The following is a 19,705-nucleotide window of genomic DNA, read 5'->3' on the forward strand; positions in this document are numbered from 1 at the left end:
AAAAAACATCTGAGAATCAACAATACTATTCAAGAAAAAAAAAAGACCCCACAGATTTGCCCAAATAACAGAAGACACAGAAGCAACAAACACTTCATCATGTGTTCATTTGGGCTCTGAATAGCGTGACTGTAGGGGTACAGGACATGATAAAATGGAAGAAATGAAGGCAACCGCGGCCTCAGCGCACCTTTCCTCATGACTCCACCTTACTGTCCACATCCACATGACTTTGCATGTGCCCAGGAACCTCCTGCAGATAACAAAACACGTGCCATTCGGAATATGAAGGACATGATGACCGCTACCCTCTGTGTGTCACATTACCTCCTTGACTGCCAGCTGAGTGGAAAAAAACCCGCTGCATCCTCTCCAACGACAATTAACCACCTGATGATTAGGGTTAGAGTGGTCTCGGACGAGGTGCTGGAACAGGTGCTCGGCCATGCCAAAAATCAGACAGCAATTTTGCCACTGCCATGAACACAAAAGGAACGGAAAAGAATCAGATGGTTTCAAGAAAGTGTCCTGCGAGCGCTACGAAAAAAAATCCTTGCACATGCAGGATTATGGAGGTTGTCTTTTCATCATTGTCGATTATTTTTTTTTTATTTTGCTGGCCCCACTTTTTGTGAGTTTTTCTTTTAACCCAAACCGCATAAAATATTTCCTGTGTTTCTTGGTACTTCACAAATATGATCCCACTACAATTCATTCCCCAAAAAATTGTGACACAATCATCCAGAAGTCCAGAAGAGCTTTACGATCCTAAACGAGGGCTCTTACCCAGCAGCGGTAATTCTTCATCAGGTTGAGTTTCACAGCTTGAACGCTTCCATCATAACAACCCGTGTAGATCTGTATGAAACGAGCGAGACAGAGTGAAACGACGGCGAATCAGAGCCAAACGGCTGCCGTTAAAGTCCACTTACCACGCTCTTGTGAACGGCCATGCACATCACCATATCACTGTGGCCACCGTACACTTGCAAGCGGTCGTGAGTCTACAAAGCAACATAGACAGTCATGGATAAATGTTACATAAATGGTGAAATTCTACAACACAAACAAACCATCTTCACCGCCGTGAAGTTCACCAATAACACTAGCACAGCTCAAACACAGACGTCATACGCCAGCCAACCAGGCCCCGGGTAAAAATGTGTGGTCTCTCTGTACTGCAGATTTTTATTATAGCAGGTGGATTTAGAACATATACCTCACAATGAAGATTTCTTTAAATTTTTTTTTTTAAATACGTATTTCCCACCTGGAGTTCATAAACATGAATCAGCTTGTCCAGAGAGCTGGTCACCATCACGTTCCCCAAGATGACGATTGACGTGACAGCGTGACCATGACCCTTGTAGATCCGTATTAACTCACCCGTCTACATGGGCAGAAAACAGAAACAGAGGCAGGACGACGAACATGAAAGGACGGTTCGGGGGTCACCAAACTTTTGAAAACTGAGAGCTGCAAAGACTTCCGTAAATTACAAAATTGCTGTCATTACCTTTAATAAAATGATGTTAAAATTAATAATCAAGGCATTTGATTTATTTTAAGACATTGAGCGTTAAATAATAATAATAGCGATAATAGTAATTTATTCATTTTTAAAATAAATCTGACACTTTTTATCTGTTATACTGACATGGATGTTGTGAGCATGAACAGACGTGTCACTGGAGCCGCTGAACACCAAGTCATTCACCACCTGGAAAACATAAGTAACGCAAGTCCTCTCACCTAAAGTCAGCTTTCAAAGGCGAAAGCTGCTAATGGATACAAAATAGATGGTTGCATCATTTTCAGGAAGCTGTCCCCTCACCCTCATACAGAGAACAGTCTTGGTGTGGCCTTCCAGCGAGCGCAAAAGCAAACCGCTCTTGGCGTCTCGTACGCTGATGGTGCTGTCGTAGGAGCCGACCAGCAGCACTCGACGAGCGCCCTCCTGCGACGTGCCCAGGCAGCTTACCCCTCGGGGGCCGTGGCATTCAAAGACATCCAGCGGTTTGGAAGTCTACATACAGGAAGTTTGATATCATTCAAAATGGAAAAATGAAAATTAATTTATAATTACTTTTTTAATTTTCTAAATTAATTTGATTTAAAATTAAAAAATAAAAAAATTCTGGTTATATGGAAATCAATAAAAAATAATACAGACACCAAGTTGCTAATTTGGCAACACAGAATACACTTTCGTGCACGAGCGCAATTCCATATGGAAATTGCTTAAAGAACATTCTGCAAAAATTGTTTAGGAATAGTTTACCTTTAAATCATAGGTGGCCACTGACCCATTGGCAAGGCCAATAAAAACGGTGTTCCAAGCCATGTGCAAACACAGCACCCTGTCAGCGAGTGAGATGGTCTCCAGACACCTCTTAGACTGGTGGCAAGCGAAAAACAAGTTTAGGTCATTTTGAAGGACATGCAGATTTGCACGGACAGGCCTGTCCTGATGCTTTGTACCTTTATGCTGTAGATGCGAACAGTTTTGTCACTGGAGCCGGTGTAGAGTCTGGCTAACACGTTTGGGGAAGAGGAGACCAGCAGACAGTTGATTTTGTTCGTGTGGCCTTCAAACACTCCTTGGCATTCGCGGTTCTGTGGGAGGGAAATGTGAATAAGTGTCATAATATGTGACAGTAGAATAAGCATTTTCATTATTTTTTTTGTTCAAATTAAATTAGAATTTTTTTTAAAGACCACCAATGTTTGTGCGTGAATATCGCTGCTGTGACAATTTAATATCCCTCACATAATAAATTATCTATCTTAATAAATGACTGCTGTTGTACCGCCAGACTGTAAGCCCGCGCCGTGTTGTCCGCAGAGCATGTGTACAAGATGCCTTCGTGGACTTGCAGACAGTGCACGGCGGCCGTGTGCTTCGAGAAGGATCCCAAGGCTGGCTGCATCGCCTCCTTGTCTCCGGGAACATCAACAGCCTCTGAAATAAGAGTAGCGATGTTATAAAAGGAAACTGAGAATTGAAGTTGAATTTATTTATCACTCAATATTAAGTGGCTTTTTTTTTTAATCTTAGATTTAGCAAGCAGTCTACACCAGATTAAAAAAAACAACAAAAAAAACTAAAAATACTAAAACTAACAGAAAATGACACATTTTCAAGTTTATATTAAATTTATTAAAACTAACTGAATTTTAAAAAAAGTCAAAACTAACTATAATGAAAAATTGAAAATGATTATAATGCACTCAACGCAACACTGATTGGATGAAAATTCCTGTTAAGTCATAGTATTCATTTTATTTTACACAAACAAGACACGTGGTACCCACCTGACGGAGGAGAGGCTTCACTTTCCAACACAACATGACTCTCCGTTTTCCTAAGAAAAAGGTAAAGAGGACACATTTTAAGAGCTATTTAGGCAACAATATAGTGATTTGAAAACAGCAAGCTCACATCTTAAAAGTTTTGGGCTGATTCGGCTGGATGCTTGAAGTGATGTTCTTCACAGATTCAGGAGGAACCTCCTGAGGACTTGCTACCTTTGAAGGCGGATCAGATGAATCCTCATTGTCGGATTCATCAATGTTGATGATTACCGTTTTGGGCTCCACCACCTCCAAGTCGGCATTGTCATCGCCATTGATATCAATGACTGCTGCAGCAGGTGCACTTTTATCTCTTTTAAAGAGAGGCTTGACATCTTTTCCTTTTGCAGGTTCTGTGGAGAGAGGTTCTTCAATCTGTTCTTTCTTTGTATGAATAACGCTCTCTATTGGAAATCTTTCAGTTTGCTGCTTCATGTCAACTAGCTTTACTTGGACCTTTTGCATGCAAAACGAACTGGCTGGACTGAGTTGATTTGGATCCTTTGCAATGGTTTGATCGTTCGGAACTACTGTGGGAGACGCCACCGTGGGAAGCGAGGGGGAAGGTGAGGAGACTTTTTGGATTTGAGGACTCGGCTGTCTCGTGGCGGACGCCATCGTGGATTCTTGCTTGATTATCATCGTCGTGGGTGTTGTGGCGACCGAGGCCGAGTGAGGCTGGCTGATGGAAGGCGTGGACGTCGAGGCGGGAGTTTGGTGGGTGTTTGCGGGAGGGGCAACGACGGTAGGAGAAGATAGGGAGGATGGACTCGGACGAATGGCGTCCGTAGATGCTGCTGCTGAGGTCGTGGCGACCTGCTGCACACTAGAGCTTCCGGAATACACTTCTGGAAAAGATTATTAGAAATCTATGAAAGGGACAAGTGGAAAATTGACTAATTGTTTAAAGCACTTGAACTTTTTTGTTTTTTCTCATTCAGATTTTTCTGCTACAGAGTACAGTACAGAAGCAAACAAAGGATACGGAACCTACAGAAATTTACGCACTATGAGACACACCTGTATATACACCGCAGCAACTCTTTTTGCACCCCAAAAAATTAAAAAATAAAATATATATATATATATATATAAATAATAAAATAAATAAATATAAAAAAAGAGTATACACCGCAGTTTTCTATGTTGAAAAAAAAATAGTTGTTTACTGCATGTACAGAACGATTTTGTACTGTGAATGCACATAAAGGTACATAAACAGATTGTTAAAACAGTGCCTTTTAACACAGCAACAACTTTGCTAATTCAAACAGAACAGACCCAAAGAAAAAAAAAAATCTAGATTTATTTAGCAAGAGCGCCCCTACTGGTGAAAGAAAAATCTACAGCTGCACCATGGTATTAGCCGAATGGTTAAAAATCCAGGAAAAAAGTAGCGGCTAATAGTCTGGAAAATATGGTAATTATATTTTCCATGATTTTTGTCAGATTCAGGTAATTTTTGTGACCATTGTGGGTTATTCATTCATTAACAGAGGGGTGCCAACAATTTTGTTTGCGTAATTGAAAGTTCCACTTGTTAATAGGACAATCAGACTAATTTGCCCATCAAATCTGAAAGTGCAGTACCTTGCATGCTCTGCAGTATCTCAATGCGCTTGGATCTCAGACTGTCCACCTCCGCAGTGCACTAAGACAGCAGAAAGAAATTCAGGGCATGGCAAACTTTCCTCTCGTACGTAGACACACGTCATTGCTGCCGTGGTACCTGCTGCCTTAACAACATGAGTCTTTGTACTTCGGCGTAGGCCGCCTGCAAGGCGTTGCGGGCGAGGACCAGAGACTTGTCTACATCCTGCAGCGATTGACTCAGCTCTTCCTCCCTGAGTGACACCGACAAAAGCTTGTCCATTGAGTCCTGGTCTATAAAGAGAAAGAAAAGAGTGAAAAGGTTGGAATTAGGTTTTGAGCATGGTATTACAACGTTATTACTAATAGATGTGGACTATGACATTCTTATTACCATTGTCGAACTTTAATTTCCTTCTTTTGACAACAGCTTCAATATCAGGAACGCCATTATTCTGCAGAAACAAACACATTTCCTTCAATGCAAAGTAGAATGCCTCAAAAGAGTTGAGTCTTGATTGGATCCCTTGCCATAAAAACAGGCTAGAATTAATTAATGAACTCACTTGCAGATGTGGGATTTTCCTCTTGATGGCGCCACTATTCTCATACTGCGGTTCAGCTTTTGCTAAGGTCGCCGCCGCTGTCGGACCACATGTGTCCAGTGTCAAAGACGCCCCCTCATCAGGCATTCCCGCAATTGTCGGGGTCTCTTCACGGGACGCACTCAGCGTCGTGCCACGGGGAGGAGGAAGAGGTGTAGAAGTGAGACAAGATGGAGGAGTGCGAGGAAGAGGTGGAGGAAGCAGCATGTTGGCATTGGAGAGCGATTCCCAGTGGAAGCCTTCTGAGAGTATCAGGTCTTCGTCGACACCCAGCTCAAACGCAGTTTTGTTATGTATAGAGTTCCCCAACTCCATTCCAAACCTGCAGGCAGAAGCATGATGGTTAAGAAAAATGCCACCACTTTAAAGCTTTCACGTGGAATAAGACACAACGTAAAATAGGGTGGAATAACTTTCAATAATAATGCAAGTCCATTTTTCGCCCTTCTCAATATTTCGATTGCAATTTAATATGTGATTAATTTTTCCAAAGGTCCTCTTTCAAGCATTTTTTAATTTTAATAAAAACATTTTATGTACTTCAACTCAACATTTGAACAATTCTTAAAAACTGAACATATCTAGATAGCATATAAATAAATAAAATATGCTTGTATATAAAAAGTGAAGCCTATCAGACTACTGAAATGAGGCAGAGGTTTTTTTTTTTTTAATTGCGGCCTTTTGATTTGAAAATTAGATTCTACTCCACTGCAAAGTCTATTTAATTTAAATAAGTAAAAAAAAAGGCCGCAAGAACATAATTTGAGGGCCTTAAAATGGTGGCAGGTGTTGTGCTGATGTTTGAGACGAACAGATTAATTTTGAATAGAGATGAGGGCAAGCAAACTTGTCATTTTTACCTCTCCTTTCCAAAAAGATTTGGTGTTTAGTTTTTTTTCACCTCAATTGAGTTTAAGGTCACATTAATGCCAGAAATGATTTGCAACAGATGAAGCCAGCATGTCACAAGATAAAAAAGTACTGATTCTGAAGTCCTCACCTTGGCATCCCGGCTTTCCTCTTCGACTCATTGAACATTTGCCTCCAGCTTGGCTTAGACCGTTGCCCGGTTACGGCGGGAGCCTTAGAAGTCGGTTTTGGGGTAAGCTTTGGGATTACTTTTCTCAGACAGTCCTCTCCTGACCTTTGAACAGCGGCTGCTTTGTGCGCGATCCGAACCTTCGTTTTGGAGCCAACGGGATTCTGACTGGACGTGACGCTGGCCGAAGCCCCGAGGCCGTTATGTTCAGCCAAGTCACCAGCCGCGGCGGGGGCGATGCCCTGCCGCGCCATGACATCCTTTTCGAGGGTCTCCAGTGAGGAGCAAAGCTCGGACAGCCGCGCTTCCACCTCAGTGCTTTGCTTTCGGGCTTCACGATCCGCCCTACACGGCTCTCGCACACCCAGCGCTCGTCTAATTTCCCGAAGCATGGTGGTAACATCCATGTCTTGGCCGAGAACGGGCTTAGGCTGCGAGTTTGAGGCATTCACACTTTGGTTTGGTTCAGACGATGCACAACGCTCATCCTGGTTGAAGATGACACTCCCTCGAGCAGGGAGCTGATCACTGGTGAATTCGGCCAGCTCCTCAGTCTGGTACCCGTAGTTGCTAAAGCGGTCTACCGAGGGCCACGGGTACTGCTGCGATGTTTGACTCCTGTGTTGGTAGCTACTTCTTTTAGCGCCTATATGCTGCGCTGCAGGCTTTTTCTTTTGGATGATGGCAGTGTGGTTGCCTTTCTGCTGGGGCCCCAGCGCCTGCTGTTTGGATGTATTGGGACCAGTATGTTGACTCATCACCTGCTGCTTTCCAGTGCCTCCCAGTTTCTGGGATGCCTGTTTCTGGGCTGCCTGTTTCTGGGCTCCCTGTTCCTGGGCTGCCTGTTTCTTGCCAGCCTGATTATGGGCATTTGGTGTCTCGGCTTCAATATTTTGTTTTTTCAGCTTTTGTAACTTTTTTCTCCTGTGAAGAAATCAAGTACATGAATTCTTAGTACATGAAATTGAAAGCGAAAAAGCGAACGGGTTAAAATTGTACCTCTCCTGTTTTAGTGTTTTGTTTCTCAGGAAGATATTGTTGATTATTTCCGGGGTGAGTCCCTTGTAAAGTGAAAAGGGCCTTTTATTTTTACATATCAGATTCTGAAAATTGGTTTGATGTTTATGGGTGCCGATGTGCTGGGCGTACTCTTCTAGACCCATGGAGTACATCTGACACGCCTGGCAATCGTGACATGGAGCGCTGTGAACAAAAGATACCCACGTAATGAGAGAGAAGCACAATTTTTACTCTTTCCTTAAGCTCTAAAAACATTATGAACCTATTTGAACACAAATGAGGAGGTGCCTTAAAGAGGCGTAGCCTGGTAAAGTGCTGTGTGATGTCGGCAATTCTGAGATTGAGAGTCAATATAAATAAGCAGGGCTCTGCCGTCTCAACAATAACTTTTGCACAGAATTTGGTCTCCTCTGTCTTCCACTGGGGAGACGGTGCCTTCAGTGTCAGGCAGTAGAGGTGAAAACAGTTCAAGTATGAGCTGCTTATTGGTTTACCGCATAGAACAAATGAATAAAAAATAATAATACAATTTTGAACTCTGAGTATCAGAACTGTGAGGCAGAAGTACCATTAATTACTACAAAATGTCACTTACCCGCCCAGCACCAAGTCCAGCTCTCTATGGTGCTGCATACTATGCACATGGTCGTGTCTTAACTACAAGTGAAACACACACAGACTCACGTCACTTGCACTCATAGTATAAAATGTGCATCATTTAATCTTAAATGAACTGAAAATTGATACTTACTGATTTAGCAAGCATCTCTCGGCACAGAATGCAGTAATTATGTTTTGGATTATTTATCTTTTTCTTGGGCTGGAACTCATTGCCCATGGCATGAGAAGGTCCAAACGCTGCCATGTCTGCAAAAGAAACCATTTAGTTAACGGCAGTGGGCCTTGCATTTGGAACCTGGAGTTTCAGTAGTGACAGTTAATGCATGACGAGTTTGAATAAAATACACCACACTTAGAAGAGATGCTTATTATTAAATGTAATGTGAGCAGGTTGCAACCAGAATGTTTAGTGAGTTTAACCTGGCTGTAACAATTTTTGCTTTGACCAACCAAATGTTGACCTTATTGTGGGCCAGCTAGTTGGCCCTCAGATGCTAATTTCAAAACGGATTGGTTAAAGAAAAAGTAGCAATGCTAACGTAGACAATTTTACGTCGGCCTGCACTAATTTTGTAGGTCTAAGGGAAATTAGACTGATAACATAATAGACACTTGGGGGGGAAATATCAAATTTCATGAACAAGTATGAACATTTATATTGTACATTCTAAACTCTGGTAATTTATTTGAATTATACACATCGAGCACGCAAGGAGGCCGGCAATCTTGGCTGAGTAGCTAGCTTGACTACACGGGGAGTGACAATTTGAGAAATTCCGCTACAATGCTACCCAAGTCTTATTGGGACTCAATATTAAACAAAAATAATAAAACAAACACACACAAAAAAAACACTGATGTGCACTCAACAAACGACACTTGTCAAAGTGCCTAAACATTCGCCTGTCATAAACAGCTTCAGATACAGGCAGCCAAAGTAAAAACTCAAACTCAAATTTCACCTACCGGAATCTTATATACACTATCAAAGATGCCAATAGAAGTTCTACATGAACGTTCACATGGTCATAAGCTGCATTGCTGTGAAGCCGCCATGTTGGATGACGTTAACTATCCCCCCTCCTTTGGACAAAACGGCCAATGTATTTTTTCCGCATTAAAAAAAATAAAAATGGGAAAAAAATAATTCTTAAATAAAAATCGAAATAATCTCACTTTTTTGTGTGTGTTTTGGTAACAGGCAATGGAAGATATAACTCGGAAAATACAAAACCGGAAGTTCCAACCCGGAAAATGCTAATTCTTTTAGTGTGTTACTTCCGGTATCCAGTGTAATGCTATGCTAAGAGAGCAAGCGTCTATCTTTGCGGAAGACGCACTTTGCTTCAAACTACTAAGTCTTTTCAAAGAACACAAATTATCTTTTTTTTTTTAATAAGTAAAAATGTGCAACGGCTGTGTGCAAAAAGAATACCCCGATCGGGTACGTTAAAATTCTGATTTTGTAAATACTAACGCAATAATTTAGGATGGACACCGAGATCTCGATTCAGATGTTGACAATAATACGTTACATTAAGCGCTTTAATTATTTTTTTTTCTGCTCAGGGAAGCACTTGTCTGGAAAATGGCTCCTACCTTATGAACTACTTGGGCTGTGCCAAATGTCATCACAGGGACTTCGTGTTGATCTGTAATAAAGACACAGAGGATGATGATGGAGAGGAGATTGTCACTTATGACCGTAAATCCTTTTGAGTAATTGAATACTTTGTCCCTTTTATACCATTGTCCAGTTAGTCGTTTTACATTGATTTCATATGAAATATATATGATAATTGCACCATTATAATACACCCACCCTTTAAAAAACATTGTTTTTCTTCTAGATGTTTGTAAAAACTGTGATCATGTCATCGCCAGGCACGAATATACATTCTCTGTTGTTGATGAATATCAGGTAAGTGGGAAACAAATCAAAATGAGGTACACATATAAAGATAACTACAATGTAATGTGCTTTGTTGTGTTATGCCTCCATTCATTTCACGAGCAGCAAATAATTGTTCCAAACCCGCCCAGGATTGGTGAAAATCAACATTGTGATGACAATATTAAAAAAACAATGTCCTTTAAGAAGCGTGGCCGATTCGGGTGGCATGTGATGTGCTTCTCCCAGCATTCAACAAATGTTCATCAACGGCTGTCTCTCTCCTTTCCTGCATGTGAGGGTATTCCTTCCAAAAACATGCATTTTGGTAAATTATAGCCCAAATTGTCCATAGATGTGAATGCAAGTGTGGATGATTGTATGGGTGCCTCCCGACTCAACTGTGATCCAAGCGAGGACAACCCTTAGATGAAATGTATTGCTTTTACTGTGTTGTAATTTGCACTGCATCATAATTGGAATCATTTTATTGTAGTTACATTTTACATTCACCTCAAGGGAAATTGTTGGTCACTCGGCTGGTTTTGGGTCACTCTCATATGTGTGCATTCATATTGTATCGTTCAGGAGTACACGATGCTTTGTATGCTGTGCGGAAAGGCAGAGGACTCCATCAGTGTGTTGCCAGATGACCCCCGACAGACCGCCTCTCTCTTCTAGACCTCATAATACACGATACTGCAGAATGACACAAGACTTACTGGATTGGCATGAACAAGGTCATTAAACTTAAAACAAACATACTGCTGACATCAAGGTTGTGATCATTTGGAGAAACAATTTTATACATTTTTAAGTCAAGTATTTCTGTATCCAACTATTTACCAGCCTTTATCGTGAACATCTTTTCACCAGTGCACTGTAAATAAATGTTAAGGCATTCCTGAATTTACATGAAATAAGAAAAAAAATATGAAATAAAATATTGACTTGTTCCTTTAAACTGTCATCTTCTTAACTATACTTAGTGATCATTACTTGAAATGCAAGCAAATAGAGTCAATAACAACACATTTTGCTTGTGGACATGATGTATTTTCATGATCAAAAGCAGCTTGGTAAAAATACAGTTAGGAGTGATGATTGTACAAATGAATTAAAAAAAAAAAGTAAAATGACTCATGCACATTTACAATACTGAAAAATGAGCGTGCTTATAAATACATTCTAATATGCCGATGCAGCACTATTCGTGGTTACAATTAAGCGGCGTTTTTCTGCTGAATGGGACATTCCCTGGCTTTGTAGATTGATATTCACTGATCTTAAAACGAAGTGGTTATTTCGGTCTTATGACGGGGCAGATATGGTATGTCAAAAATGAAAACACAGAGTAAAAATAATAAGACTTACAGATGTACAATTCATGACAGGGTTATGGTGAGGGGGGGGAAAACTTTGCAGTAATACCTATTAAGGAACAAATACTGCGTAACTGTCAAAGCTGAACACAATCCGTTGACTTGTAAATTGTTTGAATTGGAATTAATGCATGGGATTATTTTAGTGTTTTTTTTTCTTCCTAGCATTACACTTAAGATACGTAAATTCACTATGCATCTTCTACATGGATGTACTTGCACACAATGGTAAGGTCCGCAAAATGGAGATCTTTCCCTTATACGTAGGTTATACATGGACTAAACTCACTGACATGCTGCTGGCTTTTGGGTTGCAACCAGTGTGCAAAATTGAACCCAGTGAAAATTTGGTTTGCTCAAGAGAATTGGTTGTTGTCGGAGTAGTGTTTTTAACATGGCAATTTAAAAGATTTTTTTTTTTTTTCATTAATTAGGCCCCATATCAGGGGTGTCACGATCCAGTCCTGCAAGACCGGTGTCCTGCATGTTTTCATTCTCTCCTGGCTACAACACACCTGATTCAAATGAAAAGTGTGCCAGAACATCAAAAAGCCGTGTTTGAAATCAAATAGGAAGTCAGCCATTTTAGGTAAATTCCTACTAGGAAATCCACCCAAATAATTCACAACTAAAAGGTATTCTGGCATAAGATGACATCACATCTGATTATTTTGAGCATTCTGCATGAAAAAGGGGTCGAGAGCGCTTGCTTTAGATTTTGCACCCCAGTTGCAACCATTTTCATCAAACATTCCTGAAGAGTATGCACTGAATCACTCCAGCGTTTCAAGGTACTGTTCATGAGTCAATTGAAGCTAATGTAGCAAATAAATATTTTTTTTTCTTACATTACATACAGTACACATTCCCTTGAGCACATACTGTATTTACACATGCGATCCAGATCAGTCTTGTCTGTCAATCACCGTTTCAGTTTCCCTGAGCCTTTTCTCTCCTGGATCAAACCTCTTCCTCTAGAGCGGGGGATCAACGGACTTTGCCCGGATGACCTGGCTTGCAGGGGGCCGTGTCGAGGGGGAGGAGGAGGTGGCGTAGATGACCCAGAGTAGTTGGACGGCGAGCGGCTGCGACCCAGGGCCGGTGCCCTGCCGTCGCGGGGCTCCTGGCGGGACGGCGAGCAACTCAGTGAGCGCTGCAGGACGGAGCCGCAAGAGCCGCAAGGGCGGGGTGGAGGTGGGTTGACGAGCAGGCCGCTGCGGTCCTGCGACAACTGGTGGAGACTGGACAAGGAGTCCGCGTCGCTGGTGCTGCTGGCGCGTACTCGCAACCTTCGCCGTCTGGAAAGAGAGAAGACCGTATAAATAAATAAATAAATACATTTTTTGTGACTTTCCTACATAGTGGATACAAATTTTTAGGTCATCAACCAAGTCTTTTTTTTTTTTTTAATAAAATATGTCTTTTTTCTCTTAAATTTATCAACAAGCAGGATTCTATGATATTTTAAATTTTTTTTTTTGGCGTCATACCTGTGGTCTGCACATGGGCCTGCAGCCGGCTTCCCGGGAGGTGGGTGAGGCAAGAGCTTGCCGCTGAGCTGCTCTGGAACAAAGGTGGCACTCATGGGTCGTGGGATCTTACTTTTGCTGCCCGACGAAGTGGACAGAGAAAGAGGATCTTCCCCTCCACAGTCAGACCTGGAGCCTCGCTCCGAGGAGAGACGTTCTCGCGGCAGAGTGACTTGCAGGTTTTCGCAGGAAAGCGATGGCGAAGGGGAATGGGTGGGCGATCCGGGGACAGGGCTGCTCCAGCGGTTTCTCCTGTCCCGGTGCCGGTTCTTACCCGGAGAGTCCGGGGGAGTGCCAGAGTCTCGTATTGGGATGCGGCTCAGTTTTGGCGAGCAGGGAGAGTCTTTGGGTCGTAAAGATGCGAGGAGCGAACAGAGCGCTTGAGCCTGCTGGTTCAGCTCTGACGAGCAGTCGGGCAGACCAGAATCACTCTCTGGGTCTTTTGTTAGGAGAGCAGTCAAACCTTTCAGCGGGCTCGATGACAGTGCCAAATCAGTCTTCCCTCCATCCTTTAGGATTTTTCCCGGGGGTTCATCGGATTTGGTGGACGGGGCCTCAAGAGGTGTGGTGTCACTCTTTTCAACCACAGGAGACTGCGGTGTGCAGCTGGAAGACTGAGAACAAATTCGTGATTAGTTGCATGAAGGAAATGTTTACATTGAAGAAACAATAAAAGTATCAAATGAATAAAGTGAAGACTGCTCTATTGCCACCTAAAACAGGGGTGGGCAAACTTTTTGATTGGCGGGCCACAATGGGTTCTAAAATTAGACAGAGGGGTTGGACCAGGTGCAGATGGATGGAGTGTTTCGGTCACCTCATCTCATTGGAGAAAAAAAAATACATTTAATTTTAAATGAAAATGAACAAAACCATTACAACAAAATATGTCTTTGACACAAAACAGTATTTAGAAAATAAAACATTAACAAGGTTTATTCATTTAATTTTTTTCCAAGTTTGGCGGGCCGGATTAAAACGTTTAACGGGCCGCATGTGGCCCCAGGGCCGCAGTTTGCCCACACCAGATCTAAAATGATAAATCAACGCTTGTGGCCTGTACATGATGTAAATATTCATTACTTAAAAAAAATGCATTGGTAAACTGAGCTAATACATAAGCGTGCATAAAATGTTCTGCACAAAAAAAAAAATCTGCATGCCTACCTGATCCATGTGGGGTCGTCCCATGATGACCGAGGGCATTTGCCCCAGCATCCCTGGCAGCCTCCTGTGGCCAAGTAACCACGACCCGACAGAACAGTGTGACACAGCAGGACCGACTGGTACAGCTGAGCCCTCCTGCGGCGGGGGGTTCTCGCCGTCGCCAGGGTTAGGGGTCGCCGCTTTGTCGTCGCGCTGGGCTTCAGCCGAAGGCTTGATGGCTACGGAATTGCTACCTTGCTCCAGCTCCAGCACCACCCACTCCTGGGAGTCTCCCTCTTGGACCACAGGACTGATGTTGACTGCGACAAAACCGCTGCTGACGGCGCCTTCCTCTGGGTCAGCCGTACCCGTGCCGGAATGATCGTCGGACAAGACTTTCTCCCCGATGTGAGAAAGGACTGGAGGCGTTTTGCCGCGACTAAAATGAAAAACAAAAAATTAAGCAATTAGCAGTGTTTTATTTCCACAAAATATTACAATGAACTCCCATGATTTCGCAATTTATCATCCGCACCACTGCTATGTTGCAGATTCTTAAATGACCATTTTTTGAATGGGTGTTTACAGTTACAGCACAACAAGTCAGGATTTAAAAGTCAGAAAGGTGAGGCGTTTTAACCTTTTGTATTTTCTGTCAGGCTGTCAGTGAAAATAAAAAATGCTTGATTCATTTTAATTCCATTTTATGTGTCAGTTTTACAGTCAACTGCAACTGGGAGTGACAAATAAAAAACTTTAAGTAAGAATGGTTTGTCTGTTTCTTGAACTGTGTGAGGAATTTTAAAAGTGTTAAAAGCTGCCATTGGTTTCAATCCTTTTAAATATGTTTAAAGTGTGCATGAGGTGTAAAACTATATTTAAAAAAAAAAGCTTCTCTATATGATGGATTTTTATCCGGCTCCAGAATGTACTTAATGCAATGAATGAGGGTTCAAAGTATAGCAATGCAGTACGATATGTTTGAAGCACTAACCAGGACTCGAGGAAGCGCTCAAGAGTAGGCTTGGGTTCAGGTGCAAGTCTCCTTTCAAACGCCACGCTCTGACTCTGGCGCATCTTCCGGAGCAACGGCACAGCTCGGTCCAAGTACAGCGTCTCCGATCGTACTCGCCTGGGAGAACTCTGCGCGGATCCAGCAGGGCTCTGGTTGCCCTGGTTCGGACTATGCTCCTCCTCAGTCACCACCTGAAAAAAATAAGTAACAAGGATGCTTAAAATTGGAATAGAATGTCATTTACGACAAGAGCACAGTGTACTCGTGTCGAGCACGTCTGGGGTTTGATTGAAGAATTGTCGATAAGTGGGAATGTGAGTGGTAATGGGTTGCTTGTTTGTGCTCTGAAATTGACTTCCAATCATACCATTATGTGACACAGAACTGACCTTCCTGATCACCGGCTCAACATGCTTCTGGCTTTGAATGCGGTCGATTTCATCCCATGTGCCTCTGGCTGGAACGGACGCAGGGGGCATCGGGGGACAGTTGTCAGCATCGCTGAAGCGCTCACCGAGCATGAGGACATCTTCCGTGTTCTCCCTCTGCAATTCCACCGGCAACACTGATGCATTGGCCATGCTTCAGAAAGAAAGTAAAAGAGTGCGAGAGTGAGAGAAGGTCACCCAGGAGCTCATTTGCAAAGCGCAGTTTCGAGCACAGCGAGAGTTGACGGGGAAATTTAAGCATTAAAAAAAAAAAAAGGAGTATCGGTTCTACAAGTGGCAAAAAGGTGAAGGAAAAATAACAATGTGACTGTTCTTGTGTACCCCATGTGAGCCGGTGTGAGGCGGGTGAGATCCTGGCCGGTCGGTGGTGCCGCCGCAGCGGTCAGCATGTCTTCCGAGTCGCATTTCTCCCAGTCGTAGGGATCATTGTGGAGCACATTGTGGCTTTTCATAGTGCTGTCAAACAGTGACATCAGCAGCTGTCACGGGGGAAACACACGTCAGCATTTTAGCAGTCGGGACTGGAAGCAAACGTGAGAATGCCAACGTGAGCTTGTAGCCAACCTCATAGTCGGGTTTGGTGAAGTAGTCCAGGCTGAGGATGTGATCCAAGAATAAGCTAAATTCTGATGGTAAGTGATTAAGCATGAGGCGGTGGTCGTAGGCTTCTTTTAGATTTCCTACTTGTTCCTGTCGGAGAACAGGATAAAAATGCAATTTAGACTCTAAGTGCACTAACGGTACACAATTCTGTCTTTCTAAGATAATGAGGTTTAATTTTTTTTGACAGTGATATACATTGCACAGTACATTAGATGATGCGTATACTATACCTTGTCTTTAAATTTCCTCCATGGGAGCTGACCAGACATGAATTCAACCAACATGTAGAAGAGGGACCATAAGTCGTCATGGCGACCAATTTCCTGCAGAATCAAAAGTCACGCACAAAATGAAAACAGACAATTGATACATACTGACTTTTTATTCCTAAATGTAACGTTTGCTGTCGTAAACTAAAGCAACCAATTACAAGATTTCAAGCCTCCCCTCTGTCGTGAACATTCCACTAGACCAGCTCCGACCTCCTCGGTGGTTATAATAAAAGCTAATGCACGGGTGAAAATGTCCAGTCACCTTATTTTTATGAGTATTGATTGAAGCATATCGCACAGTTCCTCTGAAGCCGGCCACAGAACGAGGCTGGAAAAGAAAAAAAGTTACAGACACATTGGGAGCCTCCTTTGTGTGTTGTCGTATGAAAACATTTTTCAGTTCTGGGCATTTCATTTTGACAGTGGGCTCGCAAATGAGTTTTGAGTGTGCTTACAGGACGGAGTTCCTTGTTGGACGTCATGTACTGCCGAGCCAAACCAAAGTCCAGCATGTAGCAGCGCCTGCAAGTGCTTGCTAGTCTTCCCATTGCAAAGTTAGCCTGGGAATGAAATTGAGGGCCAGTCATAAATAGTCAACGTTAATTTAATAAAATGAAAACACATGAACTACTCCAGGTAACTATTGTCTTACTGGTTTAATGTCGCGGTGCAGGAAGCCCACTGAGTGGATACTTTCAATGCCTTGTAAAATCTGCTTGCCGAGTCTCAGAGTCGTCGAGACTGAGAAGGTACCGCGGGCCCTGCTTCTCCGCAGATCTGCCAGGTTCCTCCCCTTGGAACAGTTACAACACAGTTGTTACATTCTTAATCTACATGATTAATGGAGTAGCGCTAGTCAAGCACAACTTTAATATTAAAGTCATGGGAAGCTTGTAAAAATCCTACCTGGAGTTCCATCACAACATAGTTGAAGCGTTCGTTTTGGCCAGCGCTGACAAAACGACACACATTATCTTTGCCTGTCGGAAAAAAATAATTAAAGAAAATGGAATACAGGTGCATTCAAGACTTAATGATAGATTATTTTTTTAACTCTGAGACATGCTGTCAAAGATACAGCATTAATAAACATGAGTCATACAATCTTTGTTTTTTTTAAGCATGGTGTATGATGTATATCAATATCTTTATACAGCATTGTATTTATTGATCCATACAGCTGCAGTTGCTTCATGTGCATTATTTTCTCACCTTTAACACTATCTGAAAGCACAAGTGTGCGCTGTTGTGCAATAATGTAGTTCTTTTTTCCTACCTGAGCATGTAAGTGCATAGAGGAACACCCTTGCTCGCTCAACACTGCATCTACAAACGCTTCAAGACGATTTTTGTTGGCGCAGCAACGTGTCACTCACCCTGCAGCTTCCTCAACACAGTCGCCTCTGTCCTCTGCACCGGTTTGGGGTGTGTGGCAGACTCCACCTTCATAGCAACGGTGGCTTGGCTCAGTAGGTCCAAGACCTCGTAGACCTCCCCGAAGCCACCGCCGCCTATTTTTCTCACCTGCAGGGCAGTTTTACATGAGACAGGTGCCGGTCATGACTGGTGAAGGTGAACACTTTTAGATTGATGATTTTGTGAAGTTGTTTTAGTGAATGCTTAAAAGACTGCAAGTCAAAGCAGTAAAAAGTAATTTAGTAAATTACAACTCTAATTCAATGTGATTAATAAACTGTCTTTCCTATTAAATCGTGGTTCATTTGCTTTTATTTTCTTAGGCCAAATCTACAAAACCAAAACATTAATACGTTGTCCCTAAATAGGAAGGGGTACTTCTAGTGAGCTCTTACCACTCTCCATCTGTCTCTGACCACATCTGCCGTTGACAGAATGTCTGTATGCTCTCCACTCATGGTGAGTGCTCTCTGCTGCAGTCACAAGCTGACATCAGTGGCACCAACCCATCACTGCAAACAACCAATATACTCATTAAACCACCCTGGCTGAACCTTTAAGCGGTGATAGGTAAAGTTACACACTACAAATACCTTCATATCAAAGATTCGTGTATTTTAAAAGTGGTATTTTGGAGAGGTTAACTTGATTGTGCATGACATTCAAATCGGGAGCTAGCCAGTGGTTAGCAGCTAGCTTTAGCTGATTTTTAACCGGAGCCCAAAGCATACAAATGAAAAGTAAATGGGTTAGGTATTGTTAGAAAAGGATAAGTGGGTATGGGAGAGCTGCAAGGCAGCAAATGTACAAGGCGGTGCTGAACGCTAACTAGCATGTTGACTCCGCGGTGGCTAAGCAGCGAGCCCCTGCGACTCCGTGCCCGCGTTACCTCGCTCGGTTGCACCGGTGAGACTCCGGGAAAGAGCCTCCATGGTCCACTTCTCGACAGCCACGTCATTCCTACGGTTCCTTTATCTTGCGGATGAAGGGACGGCGATGGAGGGCATTCTCGAAAACGTGAGCTGAGCTAGCCAGTTGATTGTGTCCACAGCCGCCGCTTACAGGGGCAACGGTGACGTCATAAAAGCTCCCGAATGAGCCGCAGAATCACCATGGCAACCATCGCCCCCGCCCCACCGCCAGTACAACACAATCACGTAGACATTTTTTTTTGCTCACACAAACTGAATTAGCACAAATAGCCAAGCAAAACAGTCGGTGGGTATTCATTCTGAGGATTTGTAAACATTATACTGTAGTCATGACAACGTCCAAATGTTACAGAAATAAAAATAATTGAAGCGACATGTTCGGTTTTCTAAATCAGTATTCCCCAATTCCTTAAGCACGCAAACTACATTTTAAACTTCGTACAGCACCAAATAAAATGGTCACAAAAGCACACTGTACACTAAAATAACTATCTCGTCTCAATTTACGCACAAATTTACTTGGTGTTACTCAACTCCTGCCACCTAGTGGAAGATTGTTCAATGGTTCTGCTTGTCACTATATGTAGCTGGCATTGATATATTAGATCTATCTATATGTATTATTTTTAGAAAATAAATCAATTTACAACTAATTTAGTGAAAGTATGTATTTTTAAAAACTACCCACCTGACTTGTACCTTCGAATAATTTGAAATAATATTTTTTTGCCCTTAGTAATGATAAAGCATTGCATCTCCTAATTGAAAGGAGGGCCACATTTGATTTTCAGAACAGATAGATGGGCGAGGCATTTCCTAAAATTATATTTAAAATATT

General features: G+C 42.5%; 3 protein-coding genes across 4 annotated transcripts; 1 reads left to right on the plus strand and 2 right to left on the minus strand.

Moving 5' to 3' along the window:
- Positions 1-93: 93 nt before the first annotated feature.
- On the minus strand, positions 94-9,309 carry LOC148316765 (zinc finger protein 106-like). Of its 2 annotated transcripts, XM_088286893.1 has the most exons (22): positions 9,199-9,309; positions 8,363-8,478; positions 8,207-8,268; positions 7,591-7,794; positions 7,434-7,515; positions 6,553-7,403; positions 5,511-5,871; positions 5,339-5,399; positions 5,084-5,238; positions 4,945-5,005; positions 3,443-4,202; positions 3,316-3,365; positions 2,811-2,962; positions 2,482-2,616; positions 2,282-2,398; positions 1,835-2,026; positions 1,658-1,720; positions 1,271-1,390; positions 933-1,004; positions 787-858; positions 328-474; positions 94-253 (listed from the first exon to the last, which is right to left on the minus strand). In XM_088286893.1, exons 2-22 carry the CDS (start codon positions 8,474-8,476, stop codon positions 197-199), a joined length of 3,888 nt encoding a protein of 1,295 aa, XP_088143019.1. In that variant the 5' UTR covers positions 8,477-8,478; positions 9,199-9,309; the 3' UTR covers positions 94-196. The 2 variants fall into 2 exon arrangements, with proteins under 2 accessions (XP_088143019.1, XP_088143018.1); XM_088286892.1 differs by having other exon boundaries at positions 6,553-7,515.
- A 202-nt stretch (positions 9,310-9,511) lies between these two features.
- Positions 9,512-11,087, plus strand: churc1 (churchill domain containing 1). The gene is made up of 4 exons (XM_088286643.1): positions 9,512-9,676; positions 9,802-9,937; positions 10,083-10,153; positions 10,712-11,087. Exons 1-4 carry the CDS (start codon positions 9,638-9,640, stop codon positions 10,802-10,804), a joined length of 339 nt encoding a protein of 112 aa, XP_088142769.1. The 5' UTR covers positions 9,512-9,637; the 3' UTR covers positions 10,805-11,087.
- Positions 11,088-11,157: 70 nt separating this feature from the next.
- On the minus strand, positions 11,158-19,007 carry ttbk2b (tau tubulin kinase 2b). The gene is made up of 15 exons (XM_088286642.1): positions 18,825-19,007; positions 18,331-18,447; positions 17,896-18,043; positions 17,426-17,499; positions 17,172-17,312; positions 16,975-17,079; positions 16,782-16,847; positions 16,478-16,570; positions 16,209-16,334; positions 15,966-16,123; positions 15,585-15,777; positions 15,175-15,386; positions 14,202-14,619; positions 12,996-13,648; positions 11,158-12,803 (listed from the first exon to the last, which is right to left on the minus strand). Exons 2-15 carry the CDS (start codon positions 18,391-18,393, stop codon positions 12,428-12,430), a joined length of 2,826 nt encoding a protein of 941 aa, XP_088142768.1. The 5' UTR covers positions 18,394-18,447; positions 18,825-19,007; the 3' UTR covers positions 11,158-12,427.
- Between the last annotated feature and the right edge of the window lie 698 nt (positions 19,008-19,705).

Source organism: Idiotropiscis lumnitzeri, chromosome 21 (assembly GCF_059441095.1).
Source record: "Idiotropiscis lumnitzeri isolate Australia: NSW breed Sydney's pygmy pipehorse chromosome 21, RoL_Ilum_1.0, whole genome shotgun sequence".
Taxonomy (NCBI): Eukaryota; Metazoa; Chordata; class Actinopteri; order Syngnathiformes; family Syngnathidae; genus Idiotropiscis; species Idiotropiscis lumnitzeri.

Coding starts and splice junctions, on each gene's coding strand:
- churc1 (XM_088286643.1), top strand. CDS start 9,638: ATGTGCAACGGCTGTGTGCAAAAAGAATACCCCGATCGG. Junction 9,677..9,801: donor AAAAAGAATACCCCGATCGG/GTACGTTAAAAT, acceptor TTTTCTGCTCAG/GGAAGCACTTGTCTGGAAAA. Junction 10,154..10,711: donor CTGTTGTTGATGAATATCAG/GTAAGTGGGAAA, acceptor TGTATCGTTCAG/GAGTACACGATGCTTTGTAT.
- LOC148316765 (XM_088286892.1), bottom strand. CDS start 8,476: ATGGCAGCGTTTGGACCTTCTCATGCCATGGGCAATGAGTTCCAGCCC. Junction 4,203..4,944: donor GATACTGCAGAGCATGCAAG/GTACTGCACTTT, acceptor AATCTTTTCCAG/AAGTGTATTCCGGAAGCTCT. Junction 3,366..3,442: donor CAGCCCAAAACTTTTAAGAT/GTGAGCTTGCTG, acceptor CCTTTTTCTTAG/GAAAACGGAGAGTCATGTTG.
- ttbk2b (XM_088286642.1), bottom strand. CDS start 18,393: ATGAGTGGAGAGCATACAGACATTCTGTCAACGGCAGATGTGGTCAGA. Junction 17,313..17,425: donor ATGTTGTGATGGAACTCCAG/GTAGGATTTTTA, acceptor AACTGTTCCAAG/GGGAGGAACCTGGCAGATCT. Junction 15,387..15,584: donor TTGAGCCGGTGATCAGGAAG/GTCAGTTCTGTG, acceptor TATTTTTTTCAG/GTGGTGACTGAGGAGGAGCA.